The sequence below is a fragment of the Pelobates fuscus genome, chromosome 6, assembly GCF_036172605.1.
Source record: "Pelobates fuscus isolate aPelFus1 chromosome 6, aPelFus1.pri, whole genome shotgun sequence".
Lineage (NCBI taxonomy): Eukaryota > Metazoa > Chordata > Amphibia > Anura > Pelobatidae > Pelobates > Pelobates fuscus.
This window is the reverse complement of record NC_086322.1, coordinates 236,269,234-236,289,789: the sequence shown is the minus strand read 5'-3', so window position 1 is coordinate 236,289,789 and position 20,556 is coordinate 236,269,234. Positions and strand designations below refer to the sequence as shown.

Below are 20,556 nucleotides of genomic sequence, written 5' to 3'. Positions count from 1 at the left end.
ATTGGGTGTCTAGGCTCCTGCATGTAATCTCCCAGGCTTTTAAACCTATGTAAAATCAGGTATCCAAGCTCATACATCTGAAGTTAAATAAAGGTATTTTAAGGGACACTGTGGGCACGCAGACCGCTTCATCTCATTGAAGTGGTGTGGGTGCAGTATCCCTGTTCACTTAACCTTGAAATACAAAACATTGCAGTTTTAGAGAAATGTTTACATTGCAGTTTTAGAGAATGTTTACATTGCAGTGCTAAGACTAGAGGTGCTTCCGCAGTTTCACTGAGTTTGTCCAGCATGTTCAAAAACCCCATAGGAAAACATTGAGTGAATGTTTGTTTTTTTTCTTACAAATTTAACAAACGATTATCCCAAACAAGGAAGTTTGCTGTATTGCAAAATATTTGTATCTGCTGCCTGAATGTTTTAGTCTTACGTGCAACTCAATAGTTTCTAATATTGACTTAGTCATTTTTTTTATGTATGGTTGAGGTAAAAGGTCTATGAACCTGAATTGTTTCTGACTTTGTTCCTCTTTTCATTGATTTCATGATAAGAAAATGCATAATAAACATTTCAACTGTTCTTCCAACTGATTTGACTATGTTTATGAACATTTAGCCATGTTCTGCTGTGCTGCATATGTGCTTTATTAGGAATGAACCGTGACCACTAAATGGCAGAAATGGAGCAACATTTTTGTACTCTTTACCAAATTACAGCACCTCTGTTTAGTGAACAAACCCTTTAAAAATTATCATTACACTTTTAAATATTTCATTATGACCCTACAAGGCCTTATAAATGCCATGTTAATTTCAATGTTGGGTCCATGCAACCTTATAATTGTTAATTGAGGGGTTTGTTCCTTTTTTGGAAATGTATTCTGACAGAGCTATTCTAAACATGCCAATGTGTTGGTATTGGGCTGTGGGTGTGAATCACACATTTATTGGTCAAACAGTTTCTGAAACTAGGGATTCCCGAGGCACCTGCAATTCTTACTCGCCAGAGATACTAATGTGGAAGAACTGCATTAGCAATCTTGCTTTCATCCATATTTAGATGACATTGGTTTGCTGAGACTGTTCTATGACACAAGATCTGTAGTAGTTATGGTGCGTATAGTGCCTGCTTAAAGGAGCCACTGTAGTTGTTATGGTAACAGAAGTTCCTTGACGCTGGTCAACAGTAAGCTATCAGACTGTTTTCTCATGGCTTAACAACTTATTTGGGTCCTACTTGGCACTGGTGCCACATCGCCTCATCCATTATTATCCAGCAAGAAAAGCCAGGTTTCTCTATAGAGCCATGATGATGCTCTCAGCTAGTAAATGTGGACCTGCTTTGCTCTAAGCAGTAACAACTGGCTCCTTCTGCTGGAAAATACTTTATGCAAACGGTGTGGTATGGAAGTCGGGTAAGTTGTCAGACCATAATAATAACAATTTTGACAGTGCCAGGGCACTCCTGGTACCATAATCACTACAGTAAGATGAAATGGTTACAGTGCTTGGAGTGTTCCTTTAAGTGATTTTCAGTAGAAGAAAGGTAAATATAATTTGTTGGTAAAATCAGAGGTTAAGTTCTTAATTGTTCTTATTCTGAGAGGGGAGAAAAAACGGGTCGCAAGAGTATTCTGAGAACGGACAGCAACTGAAATAGCCTGCCCGCTCAGAACTCAAGCTGGTTTTAGCTCATCTTGTGCCATTACAGAGAGAACATATCTGAAGCATATCAGACTGGTCCCACCCATACGGGTAGTCCAGATCCGAAATGCCAGCAAGTTCTCTCTGCACGAGAGATACAGCAACCCCAGACGATCGTTTCAGCCTTGTTAGGCATCATCAGTGAGGCATAGCTAATATCTCTCTAGGCACCGTGAGCAAGGGGTCCACGTCTGGATTACCCTTTAAACTTATGGAGAGAAAAAACGGGTCGCAAGAGTATTCTGAGAACGGACAGCAACTGAAATAGCCTGCCCTTCGGTAGGTCCCCGCTCAGAACTCAAGCTGGTTTTAGCTCATCTTGTGCCATTACAGAGAGAACATATCTGAAGCATATCAGACTGGTCCCACCCATACGGGTAGTCCAGATCCGAAATGCCAGCAAGTTCTCTCTGCACGAGAGATACAGCAACCCCAGACGATCGTTTCAGCCTTGTTAGGCATCATCAGTGAGGCATAGCTAATATCTCTCTAGGCACCGTGAGCAAGGGGTCCACGTCTGGATTACCCTTTAAACTTATGGAGAGAAAAAACGGGTCGCAAGAGTATTCTGAGAACGGACAGCAACTGAAATAGCCTGCCCTTCGGTAGGTCCCCGCTCAGAACTCAAGCTGGTTTTAGCTCATCTTGTGCCATTACAGAGAGAACATATCTGAAGCATATCAGACTGGTCCCACCCATACGGGTAGTCCAGATCCGAAATGCCAGCAAGTTCTCTCTGCACGAGAGATACAGCAACCCCAGACGATCGTTTCAGCCTTGTTAGGCATCATCAGTGAGGCATAGCTAATATCTCTCTAGGCACCGTGAGCAAGGGGTCCACGTCTGGATTACCCTTTAAACTTATGGAGAGAAAAAACTGGTCGCAAGAGTATTCTGAGAACGGACAGCAACTGAAATAGCCTGCCCTTCGGTAGGTCCCCGCTCAGAACTCAAGCTGGTTTTAGCTCATCTTGTGCCATTACAGAGAGAACATATCTGAAGCATATCAGACTGGTCCCACCCATACGGGTAGTCCAGATCCGAAATGCCAGCAAGTTCTCTCTGCACGAGAGATACAGCAACCCCAGACGATCGTTTCAGCCTTGTTAGGCATCATCAGTGAGGCATAGCTAATATCTCTCTAGGCACCGTGAGCAAGGGGTCCACGTCTGGATTACCCTTTAAACTTATGGAGAGAAAAAACGGGTCGCAAGAGTATTCTGAGAACGGACAGCAACTGAAATAGCCTGCCCTTCGGTAGGTCCCCGCTCAGAACTCAAGCTGGTTTTAGCTCATCTTGTGCCATTACAGAGAGAACATATCTGAAGCATATCAGACTGGTCCCACCCATACGGGTAGTCCAGATCCGAAATGCCAGCAAGTTCTCTCTGCACGAGAGATACAGCAACCCCAGACGATCGTTTCAGCCTTGTTAGGCATCATCAGTGAGGCATAGCTAATATCTCTCTAGGCACCGTGAGCAAGGGGTCCACGTCTGGATTACCCTTTAAACTTATGGAGAGAAAAAACGGGTCGCAAGAGTATTCTGAGAACGGACAGCAACTGAAATAGCCTGCCCTTCGGTAGGTCCCCGCTCAGAACTCAAGCTGGTTTTAGCTCATCTTGTGCCATTACAGAGAGAACATATCTGAAGCATATCAGACTGGTCCCACCCATACGGCACAAGATGAGCTAAAACCAGCTTGAGTTCTGAGCGGGGACCTACCGAAGGGCAGGCTATTTCAGTTGCTGTCCGTTCTCAGAATACTCTTGCGACCCGTTTTTTCTCTCCATTAGTTTAAAGGGTAATCCAGACGTGGACCCCTTGCTCACGGTGCCTAGAGAGATATTAGCTATGCCTCACTGATGATGCCTAACAAGGCTGAAACGATCGTCTGAGGTTGCTGTATCTCTCGTGCAGAGAGAACTTGCTGGCATTTCGGATCTGGACTACCCGTATGGGTGGGACCAGTCTGATATGCTTCAGATATGTTCTCTCTGTAATGGCACAAGATGAGCTAAAACCAGCTTGAGTTCTGAGCGGGGACCTACCGAAGGGCAGGCTATTTCAGTTGCTGTCCGTTCTCAGAATACTCTTGCGACCCGTTTATTCTGAGAGGGAATTTACTAGATAGTAAGTTCTTGATCAAGCCTACAAACCAAACCGGATTTTAACCCCTTAAGGACACGTGACATGTGTGACATGTCATGATTCCCTTTTATTTTAGAAGTTTGGTCCTTAAGGGGTTAAACCGCTTAAACATAGCAAGGTTAATATTAACCAGAAGAATCAATGCAGTCAGTCAATGCAGCACTAATTGGGCATACTCCCAAATGAAGTATAAGCCAATATCATAAATTAAACAGAATTAGGTCCATAGAATAGTGGAGAGAAAAATGTCATGCTTATGTCCATTTAAAGGAACACTATAGAGTTGGGAATGCAATGTGTGTTTCTAACACTAGAGTGCCCTTTTAAACCTTTAGGTGCATGCTTGTCCAAAGAGAATCACACTTTTGCTAAGTTTTACTTGGCTAATTTGGAGAAAATAAATAATTGTTCAAGTGATAGCCACATTACCATTACCATTACTGCAGAACAGCAGGTTTTTTTTTTTTTTTTATATATTGCAGGATTAAGTAGATATGGACATGGCATAAATATTTTAACTGTGACATTTTGGCTGAAGGACCAAATTTGGACACCCCTTTGGGGCATTGGCTATTTAATAAATACTATATTGTGCATTGTTAAAAACTGGAAGAAATATGTCCCATTTGCATGATATTTGTAGAGAACATTTAAAGGCACATAACCTTTTTAAAATACACATTTACATTTGAGCATACAACAGTCTGCCTTCCTTCTCATCTACCTTTTTAAGATATTGTTCCAGTCATGCAAATACTATGTTCCATTTTGGAATGCCTTTGTTCAGTTTGTTAAAGCACTGCTATTTTTTCTCCGTTCAGCACAGTTCAAATGTGATGTTCACCATGCCCCACTGGGTAATTCTTTCCAGATTAATAGCAAACCTGGAGTTTTGCAAATCCTGTAGACATTGTGATTAAAGCACTGAATGCTGTGAAACAACACTTCATGGTTAAAGGAGAACAGTTATTTCTCTAGAAAGTTGTTAACGTGTGTGTGTGTTTTCGTTAATTTTTTTTTATTTCTATTATTTATTCGAAATATATGTTAAAAATTTAGCAACTGACATAAGTCCCAGAGGAGTCAAGGCACATGCTTCATTGGAGGAGGAGAAATAAATGTTGCTTTTATTTCACATCCTCTCATTATTGTTTCTCTATGCTAATTGACTGTTGCATCAATGGTGACTGACAGGAAACCAAGATGGAGGCATGCCATTTCAGTAAAGCAGTAATACAGCAGTGTATCTCTGGGGAGCCGAGCAGAAAGAAGACAGCAGTCCCACTGGACCCCAGGGAACGCTAATCCACTCCAGCTTTCCCAAATGTAGGGAAACTGGGTTGGCTTAAAATAGCAAAAGTAATGATTTGTGAGTGAGTGTTGCTGTGTGATCTGTGTGTGCAGGGCCGGCCTTAGGGGGTTGTGGACCAGGGGGTGCCATGTGGCCGACACAGCTCGCACATAGCTGGTGTCAGGGGAGCTAAAGCAGGTACCCGGGTGGAGGATTAATTATTCTCCACCCGGGTCTATAAAAAACCAAAACAAACAAGGGGACGGGGCTTAACGCACGGCGGGGCTCATACAAAACCGAAGCTGCACAGGAAGCGGGAAGAAGGAAAGCAGTCCCTGCTTCCCCAACAACCAACTGCATCCACTGGAAAGAGGTAAGTGTGAGTGTGTGTGACTGTTTTCCTGTTTGTGTGACTGCCTGCCTCTGTGTGTGTGTGTTTGACTGCCTGCCTGTGTTTGACTGTCCTTCTGCCTGTGTGTGTGACTGTCTGCCTGCGTGTGTGTGCCTCTATGTGTGACTATCTGCTTTTAACTGAGTGTGTGTGTGCTTATCAGCGTGTATGAGTGTCTGCATGCCTGTAACAGAGTGTGTGTGACTGTCTGCCTGTGTGTGTGACTGTATACAGACAACTTGGTGGGGTTGAGAGGCATCGTGAAAACTTTTCGCACAGGGCACCTAATTGCCTAAGGCCGACCCTGTGTGTGTATGTATGTGTGTCTGTCAGTGAGTGTGTGTATATTAAGGTTACCTGCCCCCTCCAATCACATGGGAAAGGGTTTTTTTTTTTTACTCACCATTTTTCCCGTGTGGTGCTGGTGACGCTGCAGCTGCACCCACCTTCATTGCTAAAATGATCAATCTTGATATGGGGGGGGGGGGGGACAAGCGTTTATTTACCTCCCAGCAGCTCCTCCAGCTCCCCAGTGTAAATCTCGCGAGATGGTAACGCACGGCACGCTGGCTGCCACCCCCCCACAGCTTAGTACATGCCACTGGCCCACCAGGGACTGCTATATCCCCCCCTTCCTGGCCAGGCAACAAGCAGGGAGGGGGGGGACAAAAAATTGAAATACAACATAAACATTAAACATTTTAATAAAAAATGCCTTCCCCCTCCCCCCCATTTTACACATCACATCCCTTCAAGAAAACACACACAGTCTGCATTATATACACACGCTACACACTATATATAATATACACACACACCTTTACATTATATACACTACACTATATACACACACTACACACTGTATTCATTATATACACACACTATACAAACACACTGCATTCACTTTACGCACACTGCATTCACTTTACGCACACTGCATTCACTTTACGCACACTGCATTCACTTTACGCACACTGCATTCACTTTACGCACACTGCATTCACTATACGCACACTGCATTCACTATACGCACACTGCATTCACTATACGCACACTGCATCCACTATATGCACACTGCATCCACTATACGCACACTACACACACTGCATCCACTATACACACACTACACACACTGCATCCACTATACGCACACTGCATTCACTACACACACTACACACACTGCATTCACCATACACACACATTAAACACACTGCGTTCGCTATACCCACTGCACTCCCTTTACGCACACTGCACACACTGTAGCGGAATGTATTAAGCCTGTCCCATAACCTGCATATTTGACTGTATTAGTTTATTGTATTCATGTGTTTTGGTATGCTTTCGTATGTGGGTTCGGTAGTTTCATACCGAACCATTGGACCACCCCAATGAGAAGTGTGCGCCTCGTTAGGCGTTCACATTTCTCACAAAACCGCAACTTGAACTTTAATTACTGATGCCTGGGTGGCTGCTGTTCGGTATACGAACCACGTGTGGCGGCCATCTTACGCATCAAAATCTCAGCGGTGTTTGGTCGTCGAGTGTCTGGAACTCAAATCGGACACTCAAACAACCGAACACTGCTGAGACCTCCAGAGCTCCGTAACTACCGAACGGAGGGACCTAACGAATCCCCATTCGGTAGAAGCAAAGTACCGAACGAGGGAACTAGAATACAGGTGAAGTTAAGTGTGGATGGCTAGGATTACTGTATGTTTTTACAGCTGAACGGAGACCGACCGCAGGGCCCAAACGCATGGAACCCTTTTCGGATACCACCTCGTGTGCGGTCGGTCAAACTTCACCCTCCACCTAACTACCGAACCCCTGGTCCGATCTGGGTGAATTTTGGATATATTATTCACCCAGATCAGGGCTACCTGGCGGTACCCTAATATTGATGCTATATATGATGATGTCACATGATATCAAAGTGTGCTGAAGATAAGTGCCAGAATTCACATTAGCCAATAGACTAAAGTCACTGCTGGAGGAGGGGTTACAGCTCGGGCAGCAAATTGCTAGATTTCAAAATAACATTCTGCTCAATAGCCACTTCACTAAAATAGCCCTGATGCTTGCATTAAGAATACAATGTAACCCATCACTATATTAAATACCTGGGAGTTAAACGAACGTCTGACACAACCAGACTCTACACAGAGAACTATACCCCAATGATAAAAACATTAACCAAAGACTTAAGTGGCACGACAAACCTATCTCCTGGATAGGGCAACTGCATGCAATCAAAATTAATTTATTGCCAAGACTGCTGTTCCTCTTTCAGGCACTGCCAATAAAAGTGACGAAAGAGGACCTGCAACCATTACAAACCACAGTAGATAATTTCATATGGGTACACAAACGACACAGGGTATCCCGACACACTCTCTATCGACAAAAAGGGCTGGGAGGCCTGGGACTATCCAACCTATACCTATATTACCTCTCTGCACAATTAGCACAAATTATTGAATTGCACTCACCCCCTGACACACGTCAGTGGGTGGACCTAGAATCCTTAGGTAATTAGCAAGACACCGCCAATAAAGGAGTGGTTCTGCAGGTGGTGACCACAGACCACTTCTCAGTTACTATGCTTCCTGGCTGATGTTTTGGTCACTGTTGAATGCTGGCGGTGCTTTCACTCTAGTGGTAGCATGAGACGGAGTCTACAACCCACATAAGTGGCTCAGGTAGTGAAGCTCATCCAGGATGGCACATCAATGCGAGCTGTGGCAAGAAGGTTTGCTGTGTCTGTCAGCGTAATGTCCAGAGCATGGAGGCGCTACCAGGAGACAGACCAGTACATCAGGAGACGTGGAGGAGGCCGTAGGAGGGCAACAACCCAGCAGCAGGACCGCTACGTTCGCCTTTGTGCAAGGAGGAACAGGAGGAGCACTGCCAGAGCCCTGCAAAATGACCTCCAGCAGGCCACAAATGTGTCTGCTCAAACGATCAGAAACATACTCCATGACGGTGGTATGAGGGCCCGACGTCCACAGTTGGGGGTTGTGCTTACAGCCCAACACTGTGCAGGACGTTTGGCATTTGCCAGAGAACACCAAGATTGGCAAATTCGCCACTGGCGCCCTGTGCTCTTTACAGATGAAAGTAGGTTCACACTGAGCACATGTGACAGTCTGGAGACGCCGTGGAGAATGTTCTGGTGCCTGCAACATCCTCCAGCATGACTGGTTTGGCAGTGGGTCAGTAATGGTGTGGGGTGGTATTTCTTTGGGTGGCGCACAGCCCTCCATGTGCTCACCAGAGGTAGCCTGACTGTCATTAGTTACCGAGATGAGATCCTCAGACCCCTTGTGAGACCATATGCTGGTGCGGTTGGCCCTGGGTTCATCCTAATGCACTAATGCAAGACAATGCTAGACCTCATGTGGCTGGAGTGTGTCAGCAGTTCCTGCAAGACGAAGGCATTGATGCTCTGCATGGACTGGCCCGCCCGTTCCCCAGACCTGAATCCAATTGAGCACATCTGGGACATCATGTCTCGCTCCATCCACCAATGTCACGTTGCACCACAGACTGTCCAGGAGTTGGCAGATGCTTTAGTCCAGGTCTGGGAGGAGATCCCTCAGGAGACCATCCGCCACCTCACCAGGAGCATGCACAGGCGTTGTAGGGAGGTCATACAGGCATGTGGAGGCCACACACACTACTGAGCCTCATTTTGACTTGTTTTAAGGACATTACATCAAAGTTGGATCAGCCTGTAGTGTGTTTTCCCACTTTAATTTTGAGTGTGACTCCAAATCCAGACCTCCATTGGTTGAAAAATTTGATTTCCACTTTTGTGTGATTTTGTTGTCAGCACATTCAACTATGTAAAGAACAAAGTATTTCAGAAGAATATTTAATTCATTCAGATCTAGGATGTATTATTTTTGTGTTCCCTTTATTTTTTTGAGCAGTGTATTACACAATGGGAAACAGATCTGCATCAAACCTTAGAGGGCAGGGAATGGAAGGATATCTATGAAGCAGCAGCCAAGGTCTTTATCTGCGTGGCACTCCAAGAGCAGTCATACAAAACTCTCATGAGGTGGTATACCACCCCTATCAAACTATATAGAATGGGCAAAACTCCCACAAATGATTGCTGTAGGGGCTGCGGCACAAGGGGGACCTACATCCACATGGACTTGTCCCAAGGTAGAGAGCTTTTGGTTAGCAATAGAAAAACTGATGACCTCTCCTGGAGAGACCGGTCTGTATGGGCCCTTGGACCTATCTCTTGGCCAAGCCACTAGATGGACTTGGGGCACGAGAACAGAAATTAGTGAACAAAATCACACCAGCGGCTAGAAGGGCATTAACCCAAAAATGGCTCAATATTGACATCCCTCCTCTAGACAAAGTTATCACTAAAATAAAAGATGAGTTCCTCATGGATAAGCTGACAGCACAGGTGCGTAATGCCACTACCTCCTTTAACAAGGTGTGGCAACCGTGGGAGGAATTCCTGGAAAATAACACATAGGAGGATCCAACAGTACCTGGTACCAACGCCCCCAACCTCCCCGCCCCCCACATCTCCCACCTTCACCGCTCCATTCCTTTGTTCTCTCTCTATAGCCTCTCATTCCAGACCCCCTGTCTCCCCTCCCCTCACCTCCCTTCTCCTCTATACTACTCTCATCAAAAAAGCAGTTCAAGATAGAGCCAACCACCAGATGGGCACACCATGTTATCTGACCCTTACTAACCAGTGTATACCACAGCAGGAGCCCAGTTAAATTGAGTCTATATGTTAACTGCTTCACAGATTGTAATGCAATATATCCTGGCAAATGTCAACTTATATGATTTTATCCCAATGTACAAATTGTAAACCTTACTGTATACCTTAACTATGTATACACCCTGTATGCAATGCTGCATCTTTGAACTTATAAATAAAGACTTACAAAAGAATACAATGTACACTTGTATTTCTAAAACAATTTTTTTTATTTTTATAAATCTAACTATTCTAGTGCCCCCCACCCTCTCTTCCTGTGATGTAAGGATCAGAAGGGTGAGTTTTACTTGCTGCATCAGTCTCTATGGTGAAACTATGTCTCTTTGGCTGAGATCATCAGTGTAGATGATCTCAGCCAATCTAATGCTTTCCCATAGGCTGAGAGGTTAGTGTGCATGAGCGTCAAAACGCCACACTGTGCCAGTCAGATGGTTTCAGATTGGATGTCTATCTTCAGCACACACGACATACTGGTGATAGATGACCATGGCAGCAAGGAACCCCCTTCCCCCTCTCATCCTGGCATTGAAGGAGTATCAGGCTGCCGCAAAAACAGATCAGTTCTGCAGATCAGTTATTCCTTTATTTATTTTTCTATTTTTTTTTTTTGGAGTAACTCTTTAACATTACACTATGCTCATGTTATTTGCCTTTTCCAAGTAAGAAGAACCATGTATCAATGCTAAACCTTTTTTTTAATTGTATTTATTTTCTTCTTTTTTTTTTTAATTTTCTTTTTTCCTTTTTTTCTTTTTATAAATTAAACCAGTGCTGATGTACTTTATCACCCCATCAGAGTAGAAAAATATCTGCTGTATATTAACCTTCATGTTTTTCTCCTTTTTGTCAAAATAGGTAGCTGCCCTTCAACTTCGTCACCATGTCAGCCAAAGCAATCTCAGAGCAGACTGGAAAAGAGTTCCTTTATAAGTACATATGTACAACAGCAGCTGTGCAGAACCGCTTTAAGTATGCTTGTGTGACCTACGACACAGACTGGGACCGACTAACGCAAGAGCACCCTTGGCTTTTAACAGAGGTAAAAGAGCTAGGAGTGATTGTCTGTATGCAACTCAAACATATATACGGTAGTTGTTTTATGTTCATGTTAAACAATGAGGTGTGTGTGTGTGTGTGTTTTATTTTCACATGTGTAGATATTTCCTAACCAACTGGTTCTCTTTTAGATGAAATTGAGAACTATCTCAATTGAGTCTTTAATGCAGGAAGCTAAAACTGTCTCGTCTCTTTTGTTTAAGAGCATCCCAGAACTCCTCCACAATCATTTTTTCTACATCAGTTTTTGGCATGTGTTTGAAGTAACGGTCGCTCAACAGAATAAATTTGCCTCTTGCAACATTGTCTTGTCTCGCTACAGAGTGGAATATTGATTAAATCTTACTGCATCAGCACAGTATCCATTTGCAACATGACCTGCATCCAAATCATGAAAAATATTTAAAGATATGTGTGTTAATCAAGTTAATGTTTTGTTGTAGAACACCTTAGTCTGTACACTGTGAGCTTGGTTATGTTAATAAGAATATAAGGTTGCATACTAACCTTGAAAAAAAGCTTTGGTGTAAAATATGTGTGTTTTGTTTTACTCCGGTTAAACCTTTATACAGTAATACAGGTGAATGGCAAGTATTTTGAATATTGACCTAGGATATTTTTGTGTAATAACTTGTCAGGATAAGCATACACCAGATGGCTCAGTGGGCTAATGCATCATCAGCAGAATCTGTTCAACCCGGCAGGGTTGACTCAGCCCTTCATTCTTCCGAGGTAGATAAAATGAGTACCATTAAATTGGGTAATAGTAACATCCCCAGGACGTACTTGAAAACCAGAGTAATCTTAATGTACCTTTCCTGGTTAAGAACTGTGTTGTTATTATTACCAAGTGAAATGGAATATTGTTTCAAAATATATACCACTAATTTCTTCTATACTGGAAATAATCCCCAAGAATAAAAAAAACAAAAAAAAAACCTTTAAGCACATCTTCATTCACCTAACTGAATTCAAAGCTGATGTATAGATGTTGCCATACTCACTCTTAATTACACCCATTTCATTAATCTTGGAAAGATGTCTGAGTTAGCCTTGCAGCCCCAATGTTTGAAAATATGACTAGCTTCAGTTCTCTGTACAATGCTGTATTATGCTAGATATAAAAATTTATTAATACAGTAATGTAAAGTATAAAAATAAAAAAACATGCCATCATGGTTTCCACTGTAAATGCACAAGTCAGCTAAAAAATACTGACATATTTACTTTGGTGTTTAACCTCTGCGCATTCATGTCCGTCTCCAATGTTACCGATCCCTACTTTAGTGTTTTTTTTTTTATTTGAATGTATGGGGTGAAAAAGGTGCCTTTTTTTTTTCTCTAGTGTCATGGTAGAGTTGCTATGGTTATGAAGTTGGCCTTGGTGTTTGCATATACCCGATTTTGCTAAATTTCATATTAATTGAAAACTGCATACTCCATGCTTTACAGGCTTTAGTAATGTACTTAAATTACAGTGTGTGTGTGTGTGTGTGTGTGTATGTATATGTATGTGTATATATATATGTATGTATATATATATGTATATGTATATGTGTGTATATATATATATGTATGTATATATGTATATATATATATATATATATATATATATATATATATATATATATATATATATATATATATATATATATATATATGAGAGAGAGAATGTGCAGTCACCAAGTTGCCCTTTCCTCTTTTCTTTTATGTGAAGCAGATTTCGTTTTCAGCCATATGGGGGGTAATTTTACTGCCTAGTATGGAACCAAGTGGTATTTATGTACCGGTACTTTAGCATTTACTTTTAATCTCTGTACGAGATAATATCACTTTTGGCAGTTGGTAATTGCTGATATCAGCCATTTTTGAAGTTACCAGGCACTCCAAAGCTCAGCAAGGTAAACTTATTGGAACCAAGTACACAGTTACGTTTCGACCCTGCAATGGATCTTTGTCAAGCTTGACAAAGACCCCTTGTAGGTGCGAAATGTTGCTGTGTACTTTGTTCCAATAAAATTGTCTTGCTGAGCTTTGGAGTGCCTGGAACTTTTTTTTTTTCCTGGATACAATATTGGTGTGGTTGCACCCAATTGTTTGCTCTGTTGAGTGCAGTTCCTTAATTTTTCTTTTCTTTTAGAAGTTACTGACTTGTGGGTAAATTATTGCTGTAAACATGAGTATGAAACCTATATCTAAAAAGTATACATTGTTGGTATAGGAACAAAACTGGTTGATGGATTCAGTTAAAACCTAAAGTATAGAAAGACTGTTGGTAATGTGTTCTCTGATACAGAGTTAGTGTATGGACAAGAATAATAAAGATTTGCTGTCTAAAACATTGTGAGTACAGTACAAACCGGAGAAAGTGTGATTTACTACAATGATTTTGAAGTTTTATACTATATAAAAAGTGTCAGATTAAATAATAATAAACAAAGAGATGAAACAATATTTTCGAAGTTATAAATAGGCAAGTGTATCTATTGTCTATCTTATTCTCCAGTAGACCATGATTTGGCAGGTAATAAGCAAACTAGAAAAATAGGCCACTTGTTTTTCAACGTTATCTTAGCCTATATTTGAATTTCAGTTGCAAATTAATCACAATTCACTTTTTAGTGTTTTGAAGTGGTGATGGTGGTTAGTCTGTATTTGCAGTGTTTTAATGTGAACCACTGTACATGCAGATATACTTTATACTGCTAAAGTGGAACTCCACCACTGGCAGCATATTTAGCTAACCTGTAACAAGCGCTTTGGGGTGGCTACTATCATAGAGGAGGGCTTCACAAATGTCCCTTAAATCTAGGAGCCAAGACCAGAAATTAGAATTCACAACAAATGTAACTAAATGTAAAATATGGGGAAAACAATCCCCTATAGATATACTTACAAAATAGAATAAACAAAAACTATCTATGGTAAATACCTTTTCTAAAGTTACCTTGTTTAGTGGGGATGTCTATACCTGCATGTCGACCTCTCCCTAACTAAGAAGAGACTGTTCTACTTACGCACCTCAGACCCCAGCATAATAGGGATTGCCAAGTGCGCAATTTAACTTCTCTGTAAACTGACAGGAGCTATACCCCAGTAAATTTCAAAGCTAATATAGCTAAGTTTTAAAAATGCACAATGAATTACAAAAAAATCCTAACCTTTTCTCTTCTCTTATTGTTACTTATAATTTTCATTTTGCATACATTTTATGACTTGTACAGAGTCTTACACTATATATTTACCTCTTACAGTCGCTTGTGGTGAAACCTGACCAGTTGATCAAACGCCGTGGGAAACTGGGTCTTGTTGGAGTTAACCTTAACTTGGATCAGGTGAAAAGCTGGCTAAAGCCAAGACTGGGGCATGAAACAACGGTGAGTACTTATGTACTGTAAGTTAAAATAATTTTGGTACTGGAGCACATCTGCTATAGAGTGCATATGTATTGGTGCCAACAATATAGCTTAACAAACAGTGTATTATGTAGAGTGTTAACATAATCATGGTTATGATGTTTTCCCCCCCACCTCAAGCCCCAAAAAAGCAAAGAGTTGAGGGAGAACAGGGGGAGTAGACAGACTGCAGACTGAGGGGAGGACCGGGGTCATGCAAGCAGGGGCACAGAGGGGAGCTTACATCAGAAGCTTGGAAAGGACAGGAGCATGCACTCAGGGGGCACAAAGGGATGCTGGCGTCGGGTGCCAATTTTTGCACAGAATTGATATTGGATGCCAGTAACTGTTCTGGGCTTACTAATGACTTAAAATGACAATGCCGGAGGTGGAGTTACACCTGGCAGAAGAGGGGTTGAGCATTTCTTATTGAAACCCTGCATATACAGACCCCAGCCACCATGACCATTTCAAATCACTGAATCGGTTTATAGTGTCTTAAATAACCCTCTAAAACTAATCCTCATAATGACTGTTTTAGAATTGAATTTGCAGTTTCAGTGTGACTGAACATCTATGTCAGAAAGGAGAAATCTGCACAGTATTGGTAATTTTTCAATTAAATGTTGATGGCCTGGTAACTCGAATAGGGTTTGTAGTTCTATATATGGTTTCTTGGAAATCTGACTTTAGCCTCGATTTTAAAGTATCTGCTTAATAAAAGGACACAACAATGCATGAATGTGCTTTTCAACTTGTCAATGATTTGGTGCCTATTACCATGAGATACTATCTGTGCTTATATTGCATGTTTTTTAAATATTCAAATATAATTAAAATGTACTTGATTGAGTGTGAGAATATATTCATCCCATTATAACAACTTTGTACTCTAAATAAGATGTTACCCAAGTTTGGAGTGTCTTAGAGTACATTGCTAAGCCTTAATTAAAGCCACTAAATTGAAAAAAATCTAATGTGTGAAGCACTGCCTATCCCTTTTTATTTTTACAAACTGTAAGTTCCTAGGCATTTATGGTTTGTCCCGTGTACTTTGGAGGATATGGTTAAAATCTTTGATGTTGGCTGTGAAACTCTTGTTGATAAATGACCTTGTTCAGATCTTCAGATTTATGTCTATGGTTGCGCTGTCAGGATGCACAATTAGCAGGATGTATTCCCAGTATGAATTCATAGAGGGGGATAACTCTCCAAACAGATTGATTGGCTTCCTGCTGTCAAATGCAGGGTAGAAAGACATGGAAAAAAACATTTCAGCTTGGAAAAAACACAGTGATGTGATTGAAATTTCAAACCAAGGCAGCCATTTGGAAAAAAAAAACCAAATAGGTACATTTTTATTTATGTAGTCTGTTTACGTTAAAGCATCAGTCACAATTCAGAATTCACAAAACATGAGGTTTTGTTGAAAAATGGGCTTGACCTCCTTCTCCTTTCTGCAGAGTTTGAGGTTTAGATCTCAGACACAAGGTAATATGTCATTTATAAATCCACTGACTAAAAACATTACTTTATAGAATGCAGGTCAGGTTAAGGGGATATTGGAGAATCTGTGGCAGGTCCAACCGCCAGGATGTTTTGATTGCAAATTTAAGAAGGGAGTTTCAGGTAGTCTAATTATTTTAAAAATGTTTTAAAGTTCAGGGTTAAGAAGACTTTTAAACTCTCCTGAAAGTAGAGATCGGACAACTTTTTCTAAAGGTTCTGAGTGATCTTCTTCCTTAAGTAATGCTTCATATTTTGTTTTACTTTATCAGATTGCAAAAGCAAGAGGAATTTTGAAGAACTTCTTGATTGAACCATTTGTCGCCCACAAGCAGGTGAGGTTTGAATCTAAAAGGGGACCTGACATTCAAATATTTGTCAATATTTGCTTCACTTTTTCAAGCTCTTTTGAAAGTGTGATGTAGATGGAACACTGTTATCCAAATTTATTATTAAAACAATAATATGGGGGGCGGGGCCTGGGCAGCATGGCGACTGGCAGCACTTTCGGGAAGCCCGGCAACTAACCGTATTGTAAGCGCCCTGCAGGAGTTCCAGAGTGCCCTGTGGCCCTTAATGTGTGACATACCTGCATCAGCAACCTACTGAAACAAGCGACAAGTTTCTGGAAGCGGCTCCCTCTGCAAACGCTGGAGAGGCGAGTGAGGCCTGGTGAGCCCGTCGGACAGGCAAGACGGCCGCTTGCCTGTACTGTGCGGCACTGGGCGTCCACAGGGCAAGCTACAGCCCCCCCTTTTTGGACCAGTGGGGAATATCCCGGTCCACACTGGCTGGCCGGCTGCACCAACGAGCCTCAAACCCGGAGACAGCAAATCCCGAGACTCCCTCAGCCAAGATGGCGGCGGCCTCAGGAGTCTGTGGAGCACAGACCATGCGACACGGGAAGCGGCAGCACAACCACATCAACAGACCCCTGCATGTACCTGGTCAGCGATTATGTGCAACCCTAGCGGCAAGGCGGGTATGCTGTGCCCTCACACAACACACAGGAGTACAGATGCAGAATGGGTGGAGGAGATGGCGGGAAGCCTCTGGGCACTCTATCAAAGCATGCGCGAAGAATCCCACATCCTGGCCCACCTAGGCCGTAGAGGGGGAGACCCAGGCGCATCAACCACACGGACAGAGGACCGCCCGCATCCAGCGGAGGCATGACATCAGGTCCGCCTGTCCCCCTCACGAAGGGCAGGACTTGGGCTCTTTGAGGCCCCAAGACCGTGGATCCAAGATGCGGGCCTGCAACCCTGCCTGGGGCGGGAGGCACATCCCCCACAATGCTCCGACCACAGAAGGCTGGGACTCCCCTAGGACCCACACCCCGAGCAACCTGCCGACCGGTATAGGATAAATGCATGACCCGGGACTGTAACATACCCTAAGGCTGATAGAGAATGCTTGATGTCGCTTCCCATATACCCGGCCAGTGGCAAATCTAATCATTATGGGTGACGCTGTTTTAGTGTTCGTCAAATATGTTTTGTTTAATTTTAAGTCACCCATAATCCAGCTAAAGTATAGCATAAAATGGCAACTGCTCATGTATAGCTCAGGCAGTCTAGAACTCCGCAATTACTCTGTTGGAACTGTCACTCCTAGCCTGTGTTAATATACATACTTACCCACCATAGTTAATCAGAGTATTATAAACCTCTTCGATGTTTAAAACCAGCGATGTTTCCTCCAGCCATGAGTCAGAATTAGCTGTTAGACCTTTGACTGTTTATTATTTTAACTACCCTTAAACAAAAATTGTGCTAGCTTTCTCATGTACCTCTATGTTCAAATATCTATATAACGCGTTGGAGGATTGCCTTTGGGGTACCTCACAACTGTCACGAGATTATGCACTACAAAAATAAAGAATAAACCCCCCCCCCCCAAAAAAAACCAATAATATGGGCACCGAGGCAAAAAAAAATACATTAACATAATAAAATAAATTATTAATAACTATACTTTTTTGTTGTTGTTGTGCATAGGAGATTACAACAGTGCTTATACAGCCACATTAGCTCTCTCAAGCGCGATTTTCATAGAGTGATAAACATATACGTGGTATATAGATAACTTGCAATTTTTTTTAGTAATTTGACGTTTCATAGTATTACTAACGACTTTAACGAGATAATATTAAAAATAGTTAGACATAAGCGTAATATCGAGTAGGATTTTAACAAGTATGTGCCATGAGGAACAGTGCCCATGCTATACTAGTGTGATAGAGCAGTAGGTTATCGCCACATTTTTAATAATGAAGGACAAAGTTAGACTATAGTAGTGGCTTGGGTTATGCGGGAGTGTACGATTAGTGCCTTAGAGTTAACGCTTGATAGGTCACATTATGGTGAGGTAACCAGGTCTTAGACATAATAACAACAAAAATGATAGCTTAAACTGGTAACGTAAATGCAAATAGGGCCTAACATGCAATGCTAGTATCTATTTTAGATCAGTTTTATCTAGTGCGGGTGATCTTTTCTAGCAGTTCTGAGTTGCCAAGCCCAGTGGTAGGATAAAAGCAGTATACTCTCGTGGCTGGTAGGATACTGGGCATTGGAGTCGGTAAGGTACTAATGGGAGTCACCAATAATTAACATGGTGGTCTATCATTGCTAGGGTAGGCTGCGTTATAGGCAATTAAATGAATTTAAGTACATTTAAGTAAAGGCAGACAGACAGTAGTTAACCAAACATAAATAAAAAAAAAAAAAAAAAATAACTATGACCTCTTTTAAACAGCATTGTTTGTCTTGGTACCAGTAGGCTGGGTTATAACTGCGAGTCCTTGCTCGAGGGTATGTGGCACTGTCAGCCAATACCTCGGCTTGGTAAGTCCATATCGTCCCTAGGAGCTCTCGTGGGTGCCTGGGTGCATCTTTGTGGCAATGTGAGGTGTGGTTTGTGCCCGGCATCCCGCTGGTCCTTGGCCTCTCTGGAGGGCATTATCGCTGTTCCCTTGGTTTCTGGTGTCTGTAATGGGTGTGGGTCTTTCCTCAGGTAGGTCGATTTTTTTTTTTTGGTCGCTTTTGGGGTCCCTTTCCCCATCTCCGGCTGCGGGTGTGACCTCACTTGTATTCCCCTGTGTGGCTTCCGCGGTGCCGCTTTGTGTTTGGGTGCGGAGCAGTACTTGATCCGCCGCCATGTTGGGATTTTACCCGCTGGTAAAGTTGCCGGCTTTGGAGGGAGTCTTCGCGGTATGTGGTGAGTAGTCGCCAGTGGAGGGTCAGGACATTTCATCCGCCTTTCTAACTGCCGCCAAAAATTTGGGAAGTGCCGGTCTAGTCTGGTGAGGATGTCTTCTTGGTGAGCGCTGGGTCGTGGAGGCCACGTGGCGTCCGCCATGTTAAGTGCGGTGTTGCTTTCCCCTGTTGCCCGGCGTGCTGCTGTGTGAGCTTAGTAGCCCTCCTGGCGCGGACCGGGATCACCCTCCCGGTCCAGAAGGGGGGAATAACGGTGCACTGATATGTGACTGGTATCTTTCTGGCTTCTCCGGTCCAGGGGTTCGGCCGCGTCCCCCGCCCGGTGTGAGCCAGGCCGCATCAGCCACGGTAGAGCTACGGGTTTCCCAACTGTTTTTTGTCCGCTTCTCTACTCAGTCTGTGATTTGGAGGCACAGGGTTTCGCTTGGTTTGCCCGGTCTTGAGCTATTTTAGGCTTGAACATGCTTTTAGTTGCTGGGCCATGGAGGAGCTCCTCCAAAGCACGTCGCTCTCCATGTCGGTCAGGCCCCTCCCCCAATAACTATACTTTTGTATGCTTGCTTCATTTTTGTGAAGGAAAAAAAACACTGCAATATTTCCAACTGCTTTTAGCAGGAATTAGACTGTGACTACCAGAAATCCAAGTAAAGTACGTTTCCTACCGAGAGAGCAACACACAGTTGTGAGGGCTTCTGTTCAAGCCTGTGTGACTGCTTGAGCAGCTTCTCATGAATTCCTCTGGAGAAACACTGACCATTGTACTCTCACACACAGTTTGTAACGGACCGTTTCGCCCACAAGAGGATAAAAACCATTTAGGCGATAATCCCCTTCCAGATAGACAAGCACCTACTGCAAGCACCAATCTCCCGAACTGCAAACTGTACGAATCTTCCAACTCCCGAACTGGAAACACACGAACCCTGGAATAGCTGCACAGGAAAAGCATACAATCCGCTTACACTCCTGGCAGTCAGCATACAATCCAATTCCCCCAATAACGAGACGACACTTCGTTTTGAGGGTCAAGCAGAATCTGAGGTGCTGGCACACCTAGCCTGGTTTTTATTACAGTTGTT

The 20,556-nt window shown here is 42.8% G+C and overlaps 1 protein-coding gene across 2 annotated transcripts in view; it reads left to right on the top strand.

Moving 5' to 3' along the window:
* Positions 1–20,556, top strand: part of ACLY (ATP citrate lyase) — a 119,768-nt gene that overhangs the window by 26,995 nt on the left and 72,217 nt on the right. For both annotated transcript variants that reach the window (XM_063458892.1, XM_063458891.1), the window contains exons 2-4: positions 11,155–11,338; positions 14,610–14,732; positions 16,529–16,591. In XM_063458892.1, coding sequence (XP_063314962.1) covers positions 11,180–11,338; positions 14,610–14,732; positions 16,529–16,591 — 345 coding nt within the window. In that variant the 5' untranslated portion in view covers positions 11,155–11,179. The remainder of the gene's footprint in view (positions 1–11,154; positions 11,339–14,609; positions 14,733–16,528; positions 16,592–20,556) is intronic.